This window comes from Puntigrus tetrazona, chromosome 16 (genome assembly GCF_018831695.1).
Source record: "Puntigrus tetrazona isolate hp1 chromosome 16, ASM1883169v1, whole genome shotgun sequence".
In the NCBI taxonomy this organism is placed as follows: domain Eukaryota; kingdom Metazoa; phylum Chordata; class Actinopteri; order Cypriniformes; family Cyprinidae; genus Puntigrus; species Puntigrus tetrazona.
The window spans coordinates 25,072,526-25,091,371 of NC_056714.1; the positions used below are offsets into that span (position 1 = coordinate 25,072,526).

General features: G+C 35.3%; 3 protein-coding genes across 4 annotated transcripts; all 3 read right to left on the bottom strand.

Annotated features, from left to right (window-relative positions):
- Positions 1–353: 353 nt before the first annotated feature.
- oscp1b (organic solute carrier partner 1b) lies at positions 354–7,780 on the bottom strand. Of its 2 annotated transcripts, XM_043261049.1 has the most exons (11): positions 7,567–7,780; positions 6,139–6,177; positions 5,485–5,639; positions 5,055–5,222; positions 4,699–4,779; positions 4,433–4,536; positions 2,804–2,932; positions 2,548–2,617; positions 2,276–2,415; positions 1,588–1,651; positions 354–1,359 (listed from the first exon to the last, which is right to left on the bottom strand). In XM_043261049.1, exons 1-11 carry the CDS (start codon positions 7,676–7,678, stop codon positions 1,240–1,242), a joined length of 1,182 nt encoding a protein of 393 aa, XP_043116984.1. In that variant the 5' UTR covers positions 7,679–7,780; the 3' UTR covers positions 354–1,239. The 2 variants fall into 2 exon arrangements, with proteins under 2 accessions (XP_043116984.1, XP_043116982.1); XM_043261047.1 differs by lacking the exon at positions 6,139–6,177.
- Positions 7,781–7,931: 151 nt separating this feature from the next.
- Positions 7,932–10,252, bottom strand: LOC122360438 (PLAC8-like protein 1). Its single transcript, XM_043261051.1, has 4 exons — positions 9,936–10,252; positions 8,980–9,143; positions 8,648–8,784; positions 7,932–8,481 (listed from the first exon to the last, which is right to left on the bottom strand). The coding sequence occupies exons 2-4, from the start codon at positions 9,086–9,088 to the stop codon at positions 8,383–8,385; spliced, it is 345 nt and encodes a 114-aa protein (XP_043116986.1). The 5' UTR covers positions 9,089–9,143; positions 9,936–10,252; the 3' UTR covers positions 7,932–8,382.
- Positions 10,253–10,387: 135 nt separating this feature from the next.
- On the bottom strand, positions 10,388–17,181 carry mrps15 (mitochondrial ribosomal protein S15). Its single transcript, XM_043261050.1, has 8 exons — positions 16,925–17,181; positions 12,497–12,559; positions 12,325–12,400; positions 12,146–12,194; positions 11,895–11,979; positions 11,726–11,784; positions 10,788–10,979; positions 10,388–10,693 (listed from the first exon to the last, which is right to left on the bottom strand). Exons 1-8 carry the CDS (start codon positions 17,076–17,078, stop codon positions 10,619–10,621), a joined length of 753 nt encoding a protein of 250 aa, XP_043116985.1. The 5' UTR covers positions 17,079–17,181; the 3' UTR covers positions 10,388–10,618.
- Between the last annotated feature and the right edge of the window lie 1,665 nt (positions 17,182–18,846).

Genomic DNA, 18,846 nt, shown 5'->3' on the forward strand with positions numbered 1-18,846 from the left:
TACATTTGTGAAAACTAAGAGATCATTTTGTTCCTAAAATGTCAACAATGCTGCATTATTCCATTGCGCCATCTAGTGCTCAGAAAGAAGCACTAACGTATTTGATTTTGTGTGACTTCGTCTTTGAACGTAACTAATGTACAATTATCTGTTTGCCATAGTTTAGCCAATTCACTCACTTCAGGCTACACAAGATGTAGATGTGTTTGTTCCTTCTTTGAAAACAATTTGAAATGGCGCACTTAATATAAACGTCACAAGAATCTATGACTATGAACTATAACTTCAATCAAATGAACTATTATGTTAAACAAGAAAATTATTATTTTAAAACAAACATGGACCAGTCATTATTTGCAAAAAGACCTACTTTATTTCACATTCAAATCTATTTTACCATTACCGTAAACAGATACAAATGAACATTCAGTACATTAACCCTCAATAAATAAGCTCTATTATGGTTATGAAAAATAAACAATTTCATCCACCATACATATTGCATTGCTTTTTTTCCAATGAAAGGTGGGTTCTTGTATACATTGTCCCTTTACATGAATGTCTAAGACATTTTAAATTCTTCAGCTCGGAATACCTGACTTTGTTGCACTCCCTTTAAATAAAGACAAAGAAAACATACACACATTAACTGTCCTTGGGCTTCCTGTAAACCATTTCTATGGATCTGCACTAAATATTTACTGCAAGTGCACTTTGGTTTCCTCCGTTACCCTGTCTTAATCAGCGCTTGTTGTTCGGATGCATATCCCACACGTCAAATAGTGTATCAAATGAATTCCATGAGCACAGATTGTCCTCTTAGACAACTAAAAGAGTCCAGAAAAGGCGTTTTATTCTGTCCACTGATCTAAATGAAAGCCACGCAGATGTTTCTGTGAAGCCTCGTATCAAACCATTCGCTGAAATACGTGATGATACGGCCTGTGCCGTCTCAGTAGGTCCAAAGTAACTTGACAAAACGAAAATGAAAAAGTGAATATGGTCCCACAGCAAGACACATATTACATTTCTACACCTGCTATCTGCATTTCTCACATTCGGTGGGTGGCAGGAGACGAAAACTGTGAAATTCTCAAAAAGAGAAGTTCGTTCTAAATATATACGGTTGTCACTGTAGCTCCAGACAAAAGGCCTCTTTGCTGAGTAAGACATTGTAGCACTTCATCCTGCTTAACAGCTCAGTCACTCTGCTCAGTCAAAGGGAACATCAAGTTTAAGTCACAGTCCATCCATCATGGCCAGGAGGTCGTCACCTTTGCTGCTGGAACTGGGGGCGGGTTCTCCCGTCTCTCCAAACTCCCCCATGATCTTAGCCAGCTCCGCATTGGTCTGTTTGTCCTAAAATGAGTCGGTCAGAAGAGAGCTGTTAGGTTGGTTGGTAGTTAAAGTTAACCTAAGACTCAAAACCTTTAGCCTGTCAAAAACCAATTAGACAAGCTGAGAACTTTGGGTGGATCACTGGTAATCAGGCATTAGAATGCTTTCCGAGGCCAAGGATCAAACAGCATTGTGCTGAAACAACCTAAGTGTATTACTGTACAAGCATATAAACATAAACGGCCTTACCTTTGTTGCTTGGATATTAATAACTTCATAGGAAAGCTCATCCGGTCTTGATATCAAAGCTTCCCTGTGGGGATAATCTGTTATTTGTATGAAATCTATTTCACTGATGTGTCTAGTTGCACTTTCATCATATGTGATGTTTCTCGCAAAACCCGTCAAGAACATGGCAGGGTCACATTTTACTCCACAATGCAAAGTAATATATTGCATTTTGCATAAAAATGTTTTAAAAGCCTATTTTTGGATATATACATACACTCAGATCTATTAAACTGCATATATACACTGCCAGTCAAGAGTTTGGAATAATTAAGATTTTTCAAATCCAAAATTTTTTTTAATATAAAAACAAGTTCTGATCAATTATGCATTTAGCTGATTAAAAAGAAATACAATAAAGTATTAATATTAATTAATTTTGAAAATAACTTGAAAACAAACAGCAATATACTTGTTGCTAAAAACTAATCAAAAAAAAAAAATCACTGTATTAGTAGTTAGAATCTAATGAGAATCATACTGAGAATAAGAATAATTACAAACAAAAATTAAAACTACACATATGCTTTAACAAAGGCATTATTTTGCTTTTATTGTGGGGTGAAATGCCACTCCTTGTTTCAGTGAGATGCAGAATAATACTGAAAAAAAAAAAAAAAAAAGTGTCAAAATTTGAAAAAAGACTCACTCTTCCTCCTCGTCGGTGGCAAAAAGGTTCACACGGAAGCCAGAGTCAGTGTTAGCTGATTTCTGCACCTCCAGACCTCCCATAAGTCTAGCAAGCAGGTTCAGCTCTTCTTTTGCCAAAGGATTTGGGGTTGTGTTGACCTTCACAAGTGGATTTTTTATATAAAAATATTTTATCTAACCATAGGTTTTTATCAATGTCAACTAGGTTTAAAAAAAAATAAATAAATAATAATAATATATATATAAAGTATAATCAATATATAATCCTACCTTAATGTGCTGTGAGGAGTTTTTGGAGGTTCCAGACATGTGTGTCTCAACAGGGCGACTCACACTGTACCTAAAAGAACAAACAATTGTACAGCTGATGCTACATGTGTCAGGTTTGCAGTTCAATTATTCACATATCAATTAGAGATGGCGTTTTGCAACAGAAAAAAAAATTAAAACGTGATGTTTACACCCCTGTAGGTGCAAGTCATATGATTCCACTACTGAATATTATGAGAAGGTGATTGATGCTCACATGTTTGTGCCCAGTTTGATGACTCGGTCACCATACATTTCAAAAGAACCCTCACGGAGAGCGCTGCAGTAATTGCCACCGTCACGGAACTGCGTCCTTCTCACCTCCTCACCACTACAGCTAAACATTCTGGGAAATAAAATAATAATTAATACATGCAGTCATTTTGCAGAACATTTAGTCATTGAGTCATTTAGTCATTCTAAAGAGGCGAACAGGCAGAGAAAATACTCATAATACCAGCCTCAGGCACTGTTCAAATAAAGCACAAGCTGGAAAAGAAAGGAATAAATAAAGAGAACGTTTTTTTGTTTTTTTGGTTTTTTATAAATTTAGGATGAAGTCAAGATTCCAGATTCTGTCTCTAAGCTAATTTTGAAATACAACTCCTCATCTTGCAAACTTGGTCCTGCTCCTACTCTCTTGAAACCTTGTCACTCTGCCATATCTGCACCTATCTCTCACTTTATTTATCTCCGGTACTGCTCTTTTCTGGTTCTTTTCTTATATCTCCGATAGACAATTCTTCATTTCTGTTGTGTGAAGTGATGAGTTCCCCAGGGATCTGTCCTAGACCCTTTTTTATTCACAATTTACATCTTAGGTCAGATCTCGCAACATCATGGTCTAAACTATCAATTCTATGCTGAAGACATTCAACTTTACTCCATCTGTACTCCTGCACGTCCTGCCCAAAATGACAAAATGTCTTCATTGTCTCCTTGTTGCCTACCGTAATAAAAAATTCTCCTGCTTGTTTTTAAACCCCTGAATGGCTTAGTAATATGCTTGCCCCCTACACACTGACTCATGTGTTACGTTCCTCTGACTCTGGCCTTCTTGTTGTCCCTCGGCACTGCCTCTCTTCAATGGGGGGCAGATCATTCAGTGTTATTGCGCCCAAACTCTGGAATTCCTTACCCCCTCTCGCTATGTTCTGTTAATAATATCTCTGAATTTAAATCCTCATTCAAAACCCACTTGTTTTCTGAATGTTAAACATATGATTTTGACTGAATAACTGTATTGTTTAATCAACTTGTCCTCTATAGCTTTGTCTTTTAATTCCTGCTTTATATTTGTACTCTTTTATGCCTGACATTTTGTCTGTTTGCTACCCTGCACATATAAATGTTTCTCTACTGTATCTACTGTATGTTATTTTCTTCAATGTCTATCTGTATCATCTTTTCTTGTTATATCAAGTGTCCTTGAGCACTGGAAATTTGATATATAAATAAAACTACTTAATAATAACTATCATTAAAGTAACCAATTACTGAACCTAGATATTATATTATATATAAATGATTAAAAAAAATTGTTGATGGACACCAAATATGCAAACTACCACTAACGTCTTTTAAAATACTACATTCTTTCACAGTCTAAACACAGACCCTGCTATATTTAGAAATCTCTTGATAATGCAATTAACCATAAACCCTTACCGTCAGTTCTAAATGAAGGAGGCAGATTCGGAACAAACATAATCACAGTGCACAACTATGAATAAGAATGAATAAGAGGCTATTTCTTTATAACTAAATCCAGCCAATCTCAGCCATTTCAATGCAAACATTTCTTTTAGCTGCATTAATTCAAGAAACAGAATCCCATCCTGCTAACCTTATGAGTCCTGGGGAGTGCGTCCCATATGGAACAGGGCCTGATGTGGGGAGAACAAATCGTCCATTGGAGTTTTGTACTTTGTCTTTAAGGAAAATTGATACCTTGGGAAAAAAAAAAAAAAAAAAAAGTTACATAATGAACATCATATTTAAATATATGGCTTTTCTGCCTCTTCATAAAAATTACCAATACTTTTGGACTTTACATTATTGGATTTTTGTGATTCCGTTTTAAATGTACATCAAAATAGAGAATAGACTTACTCTTATATGCATATCTTGAAAGAAGATGAGAAGTGTCTGTCTAATTAGTTGAAACTCTCCACCAGATAAAGGTGTATAGATCTAGGAGTTACAAGCAAAATACACTTTCAGAGCTGAAAATTATATAGTAATCTTAAGATTTAGTTTTAAATAATAACATTATATATTATTATTAAATATACAACAATAGAAAATGTGTAGTAATAATAAGAAAAAGAATACCAATATGAAATAATATTACATTTACTGACGATGAAAAAAAAAAAAAGAATAATATTAAATAAAAGAAAAGAAACCAAAAATTACAAATACTGATTAATAGTGCCTTTACACAGAAATTGGAGAGACCTTGCTACCTCTACGAGCTGTTTGTTTGTTTCATCCACTTGGCTGAGGATGCTGGGAGTGTCTTTCACAAAGTCCCTGATGGCATCCATGTGGTTAAAGGACACAAGGAGGATGTCTTTAGGGCGAGGACACAGCAGGACCTGATACTTGAATGCCATAGTCATCAAATCATAGAGCTGCACATAGAAAAAGTCAGTACATATTTCATCGTATCACACACCAGAGGGAGCCATTCAACATTGTTTTGTTTATCATAACCTGATAATAGTTCATGAGATTTTATTGATTAGCAGACATTACTTAATAACTTTGGCACATTTCGAAAGTAAACTCTGATCTGTTTATTAGTGTTTGCAGTAGACTTCTCACCGGACAAATGTGCAAGGAGATAAAGCAAACAATTAATTCAAGAAAATGATTATTCATCTTTGACTTTACCTTGTCCATACTAGCTTGGTTGAGTCTCATGATGGAGGCGTGAGCGAGTCGGTCGAACACTGTCCTCAGGGCTTTCTTGGAGTACAGCTCCTGTGGTTTGAACAGCTCCTCCAGGAACTTCTTATTGAACATGGTGGTAATGATATCATTCATAACTATCACAACACAAAACACAGAGAAAGAGAGACTCGGAGTGAGTCAAAAGCGGTTCTGTGAAACGCGAAGCTGAAAACCAAGCAAGCAGAATGCAGTCTGTACTGTAGAAAGCCGTTTTGCCGAGAAAGACAGATAAACAAAAAAAAACATAAATCAAAAAATATAGTTAAAAGCCCAAGCTTTATTTTTCTTGGCAGATGTTTTCACAGAGAAGTGGGCTGAACACTGTGATCAAATGTTAACTGAGGAGTGCTAGAAACAGAAATGAAATCCTCCATATGGCAGTATATCTCAGCACTAAAAAACAACAACCGTGTCTTTGGGGTTCTTATTCTACAATAGTATTTATTTTCACGCAAAAACTGTGAAATCACAATTAAAATAGCACAGAAACCCCATCTCCCTCTACATAGCAAGGGCCTATGAGAGCTGGCATGTGCACACGCATGCTACTTTGCTCTACGATCAGCGGCAAAGCAAGCAGAATGTCAACAGTACCTCTTTTTCTGTCCTCCTCTAGCCAATCTGCTACAGTGGCTACAAAGATTGCAAATCAAAAAGGAAATATTTGAAATGTTCTTTAGAGGAAGTTAACTAAAGAGCAGGTATAGCTTAAGCTACACGTATTAACGTCACACCTGCAAGCGACAAGCAACTTAATCATGTGTTTTGGCCTCTGTGGCATCTGATACCAAAGTGTGATGTCAGCACAACTGCAAAGTTAAGTTTATTAAGAAAATTTCAGAATACAAGAAAGACACAGGAAACCCTGATACAGGAACATATATTAAACAGGAAACCATGATACTGACAAGCCGTTGAGCAAATGAAATTGAACCACAAGTGTTGCCTGCAACAGAAGTGAACACATGCAGAGCTTTTGACATGCCAGTTTTTATATGAAAGGTGAGAATGTACTGACAGCCTCCATGGTCAAAACTTTAGTTTCTTGATTTTTTTTATATATTAATATATAAATATATAGAGGCCCTCAAAATATCTGTACATCTAGATCTACAGTATTTTGACATTACATCTATATCATAAAAATAATAAAAATCCATTGGTTTTCTTTACAGTTAAAGATGGACTACATTGGGTTGTGTTTTAGAGTTAAAGTAAAATTACTGCATAATATCCTGGCAGAAAATTACAGAAACTTAATTTTTTTCTCAGTACATTTTGAATAACATTTTTTTTATTTAAAGCCACATTTTTGTAGCATTTTTTGTTAGAAAAGTGTGCTTGTGCTATAATTTTAATGACTACATCTGATTCTAATGCAATGACTCATATTTTTACATTTCAAATATATGTTTTAATGGACAATCTACTGCATGAATAAAATACTATTGCTCGTTTAAGGTAAACACTGGTGAAAAATATCACCATACTTTCCCAAATTTTCTGAAAGTTTACGTTTGAATGTGAAAATGAACATTTATTAAAGATGCACTGATTTACATAAATGTACAGGACAGAAATCTGAGCACTTTATACCCTCTTAAGTAGGCCTATATAACTAAAAGATTTTCGTTTCAGGTTTTAAAATATGTATTAAATTTGGATTTGAATTTTTTCCTTCCACCAGTCTGAAACGAGACATTACGAAAGGCAAATAGACAAAAATCTAAAACCTGGACAGGGCGTGAAAAAACAACAAAACAACAACAATGTTTGTAGTGTCTGGCCTTAAATAATGTTGCCTACAAAGAACGACATAACGTTACAAAAATGACATGTTTCCTGCTGTAACTGAACTGGGCCACTGGATCACTGTATTCAAACACAGGCTAACTGGCTAATAATGGACAGCAATAGCAGATAACCCAACGGCTTCTTTAGAAAGATCATAAACTATGATCCTAAAGACAACGCTTAAACGACTTGCTTCATCAACTCCGATGCATATTAGCTGCCATCTACCTTTCTTAGCTTTATCTGCCGGGATATTCTGAGCCCGCAGGCGCTGATCCAGGATGTAGAGCATTTCTCCGCCCAAATTAATGAAGAGCAGAGGCAGCGTTCGCGTCGACATCCTCTCTGGAGACGGATGAAGAGCAGCTAGTATCGGGAAGCAATTACAGGTTGTCAGTAAAAAGACGCGACCTGCGCTTTCCGAAGATCCTGCAGAATAAATAAGCGTCTGTAAACCCTCGCACGGTTGCCAGGTCACCGCCAACAACAGCCAATCAGAGGGGCTCGTACTGCTGCGCGCCGATGACGTAATACGTCTCGGCTATATTTCATGTGTTGACGTGAAAGTATGGTTGTTTGTGAAACAATACAAAAACAATGCAAACCATTTATTTAATCAGCAAATGGCGTAAACAATTGCGTTATTTTAATATGATTAGGTAGGCTACGATTTACACTGTACTGTGTTTGGCGGCTATTATTAAATATATGACACACACCTTCTGTACAGTTACATATTAATGCTGCAGGTTAGCAGCACATTTTGAGCATTACAGCAAAAATGTCACCACAAACAATGCATTATTGAACATAAGAATTTACGCAAACTCAAAACTTTTACAATAACGTAACACTGTTGACTAAACAGTATGGGTCAAGCTTTTTATTTCCAAAGAATGTACGTTTATTAATTGTAACTTGGTTGTAATTATCCTGCTTTTAACAATACCTCCTGCCTTTATTTCAATAAAAAATATATTTATTTTATAAAAATATATATTTTTTCAATTTTAAGACTGAAACAGTTATTAGTGAAGGCAGTAATTAGGCCTCTCCATTCCTGATACGAATTTCTCTGGCCATTCTACAGGTTTCAAATATTCCACAGCAACAGGTCATCAAAGCATCATTGCATATTGTGCCCTGCAGGGGGGGAAAAATATGTAATATAAAATTATGTAATATGAAAATATATAAATGTAATATAAAAAACAAACAAACAAGTGGGGACATACAAACATAGCATGGATAATAATTCTTAAATACACAATATGTGATATTCTAATACCTAATTTTTAGCATACATTACCTGTATTCCATAGGTCAGTCGCATGTGTGTCCTCATTGCAGCCATTCCTCCTGGTACACAAGCTAGACATAAATTTTCACCGTACTTGTTCGCTGTGTAACAGCTGAGAGCTATCGGACAGATGAAGCCAAGACCACCTAGACGATAGAAAATGTAGAAAACAGATCAAAGATCATGCATTTTATGTTGAAGAGATGCAGTCATAAAAGCAGTAAACTGACTAAAGCTGAGTCCTTCTGGGCTAAATATTAAACCACAGTTAAAAGTATGCCAGTGAAAAATGGTATCTTTGAAGTCCTTCAGAAGATCTGCTGGCTGCTCTTAGAACTTACAGACAAGTAGGTCACTGCAGCAAGAACAAAGACCAGTGCTCCACTCTCCAGTCTGCACATTTGTACCGTAAGATCCAGCCCCAGGCTGAGTGATGACTGGGTTCGACATGTCAGTCAAAATGAGCAGTCCAGCAAAGATGAGAAAATGCCTAGAGGTTTCCTATCTAGGATGACAAATGCAAATCTATCAATTGTTACACAAAAATTTACTTCCTAATTAACAGTTTGCTTTTGTGCTAATAAAGGAATAATTTACCCCATAATGAAAATGCTGTCATAATTTACTCTCCTACGTTTCATTCCAAATTTGTATTAGTTAATTTATATAAACAAAAGATGTTCATACAAATCCTTCTGGATTTTTTTTTTTTTGGAGATACAAGTAAACCCAGTGGCGTTCAAATTTTATTTTGACCCCAGTGACTGTTAGAGGATGGGCAAAAACAGTTAAAACACTAAAACAGTAGAAGGTGAAGTAGTAGAACACAAAGATTCGTGTTCTACCGCAAAAGAAAACCATTCAGATTTGGAAACTCGTGAAGGTTAGCAAATAAAATTTTTATGTAAACTGCACCTTTAAGAACTTATTTCACAGTACAGAATATTTTATATTCTCATATACCATGTATATTACCCGATTAATAATAATGCAATATAAGAAACTAACAGCTTTGAGATTAAGGCCATTTTTTTTTTTTTTTTTAAATAAACACCCTATTTTAAGGTGCCCTTGTTACACATATTACATGTACTTACTATTACTAACAATTAATTATGCATAATTACATGCAAGTAACCCTAAGCCAAACCCTATTCATACCTTATCCTTACAGTAATTATTATTAATATACTCTAAATGTATAATTCCACTTTAACGATGACACCTTAAAATAAAGCATAAGCAAAATATCTGTAAAATGTACAATTATATAAAATAGCAGTCTACAAAAAAGTACCTCGTGCTCTCCTGAGCCTCTTGATCTGGGGCTTGCAGCTGAAAAGGAAGTAGTGACACACACCAACACACCGCGCTTGCTACTCTCGTATGCAACGTTTCCGATTCAAGCATATAAGCCTCACACCAAGGGGGAGGTCCAAGATGTAATAGGAAATGTGATCTACATAAATTCTGAACAATCAATATATGATCTCACATGAGTAAAGAATTGATAGTTTGTCCTCAGATCATTCACCTGATTGTCACACATTTCTTGTAAAATTCAAGAGTTCAGGGAACTGAGAGCAACAAAACCATATGCACCACAATGCATCAATCCTGCACATGACACAGGTCTTCATCAGCTGCCAATCCAAAACTCCTGAGCGAGTGAAACTAATAGCATCAAAGTCTTTCTGTGAAGCTATTCAGATATAATTATCAGTATTGTGAGGAACGATGACCGAGCAATGAATTTTAAGACCGTTTATTTGGTGCAGCCAAAAGGTGATTTACCATTGAAGACAATAAATGTTGATAAAATTGTGTTGAGCATAAATGTTTCTGTTAAGTTTTTTCTTAGAATGTGACATCAAAAGAGATTGTATCAGATTGTTCTTCAGGACATTTCAGCACACAGGTCTTGTCAGCTATCTGAACATCACTATGCCACAGTTCCTTTGGTTCTGTAGAAGTTGACGGCTACTTTCCATTAGCCTCTGCTGCTCTCTGTTTCTCTCTCTGCTCTGCTTTTTGTTTCTGTACTTCTTGAAAGACCTGAAAGGAAGAAAATATAAAAAGTAAGCAAAAGCTGAAACACAAACCATGAAAACATAGGCGTACTTTGGCTGAGCTGGTCTGAGAACATTACCTTATTGCAGAAGGCCTTTTTGGCCAGCCAACGTCGGGTGACCCGCCGATAATATTCAGGAGGGAACGTGTATGTGATTCCAAGCTCTCGGCACAGTTTTTCGAAGGAGTCATAATGAGTCTTTCTCAGAACCTTCAGCTTTTTATTCCTATTATCGATGGCCATGAGCATCAATCTTTTGTTGGCTTTATCCTGATGGAATGAAAGTGAAGAGGTTTTGATGTTGCTGTACGCTAATTTGTCTCTCTGAAATGATTCATTTATTCATTTTTGTCCATTCATTGAAATTCCACACAATCAAAACTTTGGAGTGTTAAAAGTACTATCCTTTTAAATAATATGACTAAGAACAGAAAGCTTTGGTTTGTGACATGAATGGTTTCACAATTATTCATATAAACTAGCATATACATTTAATTATAATATGAAACAATGTAACATCTATAAAAAAAAAACTAATGTTTCAAAAGCTTTTCTCACAACTAACTTCCCTATTTCATCTATTTTCACAATAACGATTTACCAACTGGTCGTAAGCTAATATTTGGGGGCGGTATGAAGTAATTTCCTGAAGTAAAAATCGTCTGATAATATCGCGCATCTCTTATTATTAGAAATGTTCAAAACAGTCTTTCTGATTATTACTTTTATGGAAACTACACACTTTATTTTTTGACGAACAGAAAGATTAAAATTACAGCATTGAACAAAATAAGTTGTTACAGTCAATTCTTTTTATTGTGTCCTCGCTGAATAAACTTTTAATTTTTAAAAGAAATTGAACCATGGTGTAAGATTCAATTACTATTGAAGACATGAGCATATGCACAGGATATCCTGTTTCTCTGTGGGTGTTAATCAAGTGGAGTGGGAACAAAAGTTCTGACACCTTTACTAAAGGCAGACAAAAAAAGTCACACTACAGAAGAGCTTTTTACCTTGGGGTGCTTGTGTAAATGTTCCTGAAAGTTGCGAATACGCGCTGTCAAAATGGCCACTGCAACACAAACAAGACCATTCCCCAAGGTTGAGTCAATGTCTGAGATTCCAGGATGATTAAAACAGTGACTTTGTCAATTGCGGAATAAAAAAAAAAAGAGAACTTACCCTTGACCTCCATTGAACTGCGGTCGTTCTCATCCTTCTGCACCTTGGCAATAAGTTGTTCCTCTTTCAAACGCAGTTTTTCACTCTAAAAAAAGATATTACGACAGAAAAGTAAATTAAAATACGAGTAGTAGTTGTGTAGTTTAAATTAATTGAGAAAAAGCTACCCTAAATGCACAGCAAATGAGGTTACTCCAGACCATTTTGAATTCTGACATACAACAAAAATCAAAAGGAAATGAAAATCGTACATGATTCGCAAGCTCCAGCGTAAGCAGTTTCTTCACCACATCGTTTATCCTGCAATGACATGACACAATACTTACACCACTGTACATTCAAGCACAAAAAAAAAAGAAGTCACTTTTTAAACCCAAATACACAATCATAATGTTCACACAATGATAAATGAGTCAATGCAAAAACACACGATTGTGCAAGCGGGACGGATGCATATTCATGCTTTAGCATGGATGGTTCCAGGTCCTGAAGCTGACTTGGGAATTCTGGAGAGAAAAGAAAGCAAAGAGCCAATGAGTACAATGAAAAATTGATCAAATCAAAAAAAAATCAAAATCAAATCGTATGTTTTTTCCTCTCACCTTGTTTCTTTTTAGAGGGCCGAGCATACTGCCTCGCTGGTTGGTTTAGGAGGATTTCATCACCTAAAACAAACAGTAAAGTCAACATCTCTGTATTGCCTGAGGCCCTTTAAAATGGCTTGATAATAAATAAATAAACTACATTCCTTGAGAATGAAGGATAACTTTGTTTTTAATATATGCTGTGTCACTGCATGTCTGCTTTAAACTATTAGAATTATTAATGATGCTGAAGTTCACTGAGGAAAAGATTCGGTTTATGTCTTCTGTAGCTCAAACTATTTAATACACGTCAATGGTGACAAAGTGTCACCAAGAGTGGGGGTGATTTGGTTGGCCACATCCTTCACACCCACTCAAGGAAAAAAAAAAGAGACTGTGAGACTGTCATGAAAAAAAATATATTCATAACCATCATTGCCAAATAAACTTTGCCAAACTTGTAAAACGTTCTTACACTATGTATTACTTTTGCACAGTCATTCCATGTAACTATAAAATGACAAGCACTGGATTTCAACTTAACACCCAGTTTTAATTTTACTATATAATTGATGCAGTTGCTCAAATGTCAAATGCCTACAACAAATCTGTTTTAGACAATTATTGACCAACCATGAAGAAAACGGGCTTTATTTCGAGATCACCAGCTTTAGTGGTTTGCAGCTAACCTGTAAACTGTATCTGTAGCTGGTCACATCCTTTTTACCCCCTAATGGCAAAATAATAATATTGCAGCCAGAGATGCGTTTCGCATATGAAATGACGTCATGTCAGGTTAGCAGAGATGAACAGAAATATGTAATGGAAACTTTTTCTTTTTTTTTTTTTTATTCATCCGGTCGCTTACACTTACTTACTCACTTAAACTTGTAAATGGCACAATTACAGCTACTGACATCATTACATTATGTTTTTTTTAATCACTATGAGGTTTTATATTAGTATAATTACTGATACTGAATAAAAATGTCTCAAAAAAAATAATAAAAAGATACATTTGGGTTTTTAACTAAACTAAATTCTCTCATTTACTCATAGTCATGTCATTCAAAACCTGACCTGAATTACTTTCTTCCGTGTAAGCAAACATTTGGTTTGGAAAGAGAGTCGCTGAGGTTTAGAACAACAACGTGAGGGTTTGTAAAAGCTGACAGAATGCCGTCAGTGAAATACTCCGTAAAGCATGGCACTACTTATACTAATTTGATAGTACGTGTCAAAAAAAAGCTAAAGCAGTGACCTAGTTAACTCTGATTACTAAGAAATTGACTTTCAGGCACTAAAGCAATGGGCAAATGTTTTTGTTGATGCTTAAAAAAAAAAGCTGTTGCTTCATTTCTATGCAAGTGTGAAGGATTTCTAAATTCAATGCATGGTAAAATCTAAAAAGCTAGTTTCACAAATCAGCCTAATACACATTTTAGAGTGTTAAACAACCTATACACACACTCCATAGTTCATAAGTTTTGTGGGAACTTACACACACATTATTTTTTGTGCCATAAACAAGGAAACATGAGAGCGAAATGGAGATGTAACCCTACTGAAATATACGGGTGGCAACCTCTCTTAAGAGCTACAGAAAGGAGCCATGAACAACACACCACAATATTCTGTGGGACTGTCCCTTTAAAAAAGATACTTTGACAAACTCATCTGCTAAATTAGACTGCAATTCAAAAGTTTGGAGTGACCATTTCTGAAAGAATTTCTAAACTTTTATGCTCACCGTGACTTTTTATTTGATTGATAATACGGTAAAAATGGTTATACTGTGAAACATTATTAACATTTGAAATTATAAAAAAAAAAAATGTTCATCTTAATTCCTCCTTCTGAAAACATTACAATATCTTACATATAATAAATTATTCTTATTTTTCTGTCTGAACATATCTTTTTATTAGAAATGCTAAAATGCTTTCATTTTTAAATCTGGGGTGGTTCAACTCAGTGATTAAAGATCGATCGATAGACCCATGTTTAAGATAACATAAAAAGAGAAGAATACCCATGAATCATCAATCAGCAACCCTAGTTCACTCATTTTTATGTATTTAATTAATTTTCATGAACACAAGTACAGAACTAAACTAAACTAAAAAAAACACTCCCATACGTACACTAATAAGACTAGTGAATTAATAACATTAATGTGGACGAGTCAAGTAATACAGAGAAAACAAAATGTGCAGTCCAAATAATTGCTTTTCCAAACAAAATAATTAATTCTTAATGCATTAGTCGCCGACAATGATAATATTAATACTATATTACTGAGGGGGAGATTCAAAACCATAACAGCAAATATACACCAGCCCCCCTAACAAGTCTGCAACACCAATTAAACCCACAATCGTCAATTTTATCACATTGCTGGTACGATAACTAACACTTAGTCATATCGCTACTTACTCACAGCTAAGTAACAACCATCTTGTGCTTTCTTCCCTTAACTTGTATCAGTCATTTTGTTGTTTTTATTAACCCTTTAGTGGTCTTCAGTCATTTGATTTTTGCACACACACACACAAATTTCATGATTCAAAAAAGGCCTTCAAAAAAATGTTCACTCGTGTTCTACCCAGTCAAAAATTACTACCACAGGACATTAATGAGAAATAATAATAATAATAATAATAATAATAATAATAATAAACTGTATATAGAGCGATGAGGGGGGGGATATATGTCTGAGTAACAGAACTGACGAAAGTAGCTTTTGCCGAAGAAATTATTAATGACAATTTCAAAATAGACAGCTACTATTGCATCGTATAGAATAAGATCTACAGCTTAAAGTATATGGACATGACAAAACAAAGATCATATGAGAAAACACTGATGATTTGATGGCTATTCGGTCAAGACTGAGGTCTCAGCAGAGCAAAAGTAGGCGTTTATGAATTTCTGGGCGTTTTTAAACTACTGGGTGTCTCTCAATCAAAATGCAATCAAAATGATCACTTCTACCTAATTCCACTGCTAAACCTACCCTCATTAAATGCCCGGATATTAGTCTTATAGAGACCTAGAAGACACCTCATTTCACTTGGTAGACATCTTCGAAATGACTATCGGGCATCCAAGTGCATCTTCTAGCTCTGTTCACTAAACTTACTATTAAATTTCATATTTGAATTCACCAATACATTTTGACGACAACTGTGCAATAATTGTTGTTTCTTTTTCTCGAATAGCGTTATAAAAAGCTTTTCAGGCACGTCTCAGAATGCTGTTTCTATAGCAACCGGAACGATGCGCTGACTTCACGGATCAGTGTTTATTTTATTTAGACGGCTTCTTGTGATTGATCGGCCATTTTAAGCGTTGCATTTGTCCCCGTCTTGGATACTCTATAGTCGTTGCCTACACTTGACATTGGGATGCAGCAAGTTACCACATCGGGGCGTTTTTAGATCATGTTACCTGATGCACTTTTTTGGTTAAGAAAAAATACACGCTTTTGAGTGTGTAGTTGATGAGCAAGCAAGCTTTGCTATCACGTCACGTAACTGCGTCTTTAACTTACCACTCTGTCACCTGTTACACGCACCCCGTCACTGTAAACTGGCCTGTCTATCATCTTGTCACAGTTAACATCCTCCACATTTCATGTCATTTAACTTCCTACAGTACTGGAGAGAAATTTCTGCATAATGATGCATTTAAAAGTTAATGACCAAACGGATATTTATAAAAGTTCACAATGCTCTAGCAGATTAAAAATAACAGATAACATAAATACATTGTTTTAACAGGTTAAATGCTGATTATTAGTCTGCAAAATGTCTTTTATAAACCTCTCTACCTAACCATCGTTCACGCACACCCGCCATGTTTGTAGTTTTTCTAACGTATTTTATTCGTGTTTGAAGTTCTGGACGGAATCCTTCGCCAAAGCGCAGTGGATTGTGGGCAACATCAGGCATTAGAGTGTGCACGGGTCCGCGCCTTCAAAGTACACCCTCCGGGGACTTTTGCCATACTCTTTTTAACATACTATGCTTTGGGACATACTTATTTTAATCTCATGTACTATGTATAGTATGAACACGGACGCAGGGCTATACTTGATTCATCAGGAAATGTAGTGACCGGGCTTTTGGAGCCACCTGGGGGTTAATACTGTAACTGCTCAATCTGTCTATAAAACGTCACCCAACTATGAAATACAAAATTTGAACAATCAAAATAAGAAACCCCTATGTAGTAACATAAACAGTCGGTCTCAAAGAGAGATAGAAAGTGCTTAATTGGGCGAAATAAAAATAAAACCGGATAAGTGTTGAGATGACCCATGAAAATCATAATGGCTATAATAACAGTCTCGTGTTTGCGAACATGTGCCTATAAGATGTTGTCACAGTCTATTAGTCGAGGAGTAAGGATGTAAAAAAAAAAGAGGTAAAAATTAATACTTACGTTTACAAATACTGGTTAACGTCCAGTTCGCATAAAAGCTGCATTGAGGCTGCGTGAAGGCAGGTAAAACAGCATTACCCTGCCTTGCACCTGAAAATACACTCCGTGTCCGTAAACCCAACACTGTAGATCGAAAAATGCTTTTTAAAAACATTGTGATTATATAAAGTAATCGTCTTCAATTCGTATATGCTCTCGCAGAACGCATTTGCCCCTTCAGTTAATGTAGGGCGCCATCTTTAACAGACATTAGTAATCCGAGCAGAATATTCCATACGAGTTCACGCAATCGAGCGACGAACGAATCGATGCGGCCTTGCGTTGTTTTTATGCAGATAGCTACGTTTTGTCTTTGCGCTTTGTGACCTAGAAAAAGAACAGAACAGTGACGGTACAATTTTATAATTATCTAATATGTTTATCTGGCCTTCTGTCATTTTAAGACCAGGACACCCCATGCTTGTTCTTTCAGAGACTTCACAGTTTTAAAAAAGGGTTTTACTTTTTTTAAAGCGAGAAAGATTGCACTCATGTTTTATGGGGTCTCTGAGAGAAATATGTAGAATTTTTCAAGTAGGATATTTTCATGTGTATTAAAATGTGAATCAAAAAAGTGTTGACAAGATTAGGAACAATCACTTGTATGTTTGGATGTATGTTTTTGGGCCTTCTCATTGCCAAAAACAGCTCACGGAGTTCAACAGTACTTTCAAAAACGTTATTGTTGTGACACACAGGATCTGAGGTTGCAGGGTTTACTAAAAGAAACCGAATAAAGGATTGCACTTGAAGCAAATTATGTAAGCATAGGATGGTGCATCTTTCAAGAAAACACTACAGTTTATGTGTTTACAACATGATGAATATTATCAGTAATCCAACTGAGTAATGAGATTATTAATGCACTTCTGTCTCGGTATGATTAGACATGCTGAAGAAGCTACATTCATGGACAGCAGACACAAAATGCATAAGCCAAAGACTTCCAGAAACAAAATGAGCAAGTCCCTTTGTGAAAACACACTTGAAATTTACAAACTAACAAGCAGTTTTAATGATTTACTTAAATATATTAGTTCAAAGAAAGGAGGCATCTAATTCGGGCACATCATCGTCATAGGCTGCCCTCTTGTGGTATAGAATAGTGTTATCTATTATGTTATCACATCAAGACTATATCAATAATTGTTGCTCAGCATATCTGTATGTAAAGTTCACTTGACCTTTAATCACGATCCTGTGCTTCATTTAGTGATATATTTTGATGTCATGCTTCTTAGAAATGTTAACAGACTGTCTTTAATATCTAATCATGGCTTTGGAACATTTTGGCATTAGAGATATTATATAATAATGATGTTTTTGGAAAACGTTCCCATAGGGTCATTCCGATGCAATGACTGCCTCTTTTATTTTGAAAAGAGGATTAGTGTCCTTAAGGCCTTTCATGTCTAATAATTTGTATCTATTAATGCGACATATCTGCCTTAAGACAGTAAAATGGTTCACACTTACGTTTAGCTATGCTTTTGACTGCAGGATATGCAGCAATTAAAAAAAAAATAATAAATCTGTAAAATAACTGGCAGCTCATCATCCAATAATTTTACAGATATTTCTGTTAACTCTAAAACACAATGCAATGAAGTGTAAAATTCAAAAATACTGGTAAAACACTTAAAAATAAATAAATTCCTCCAAATTACATAGTATATTGTGCTTATATCATAAGATTTTTTGCTGATATTTCTATAAATATGCAATTTTTGACAATTGGTGTCAGGATAATAGCACAGTATAAACATTTTGAGATCCCCAACTGACCAACCTAAAAGATTGTGTTATATAAAAATGCATGAAAATGTCTTTATAGTTTAAAATATTTTATTAATAAAAACATTAAAATATTAATGAATAATAAT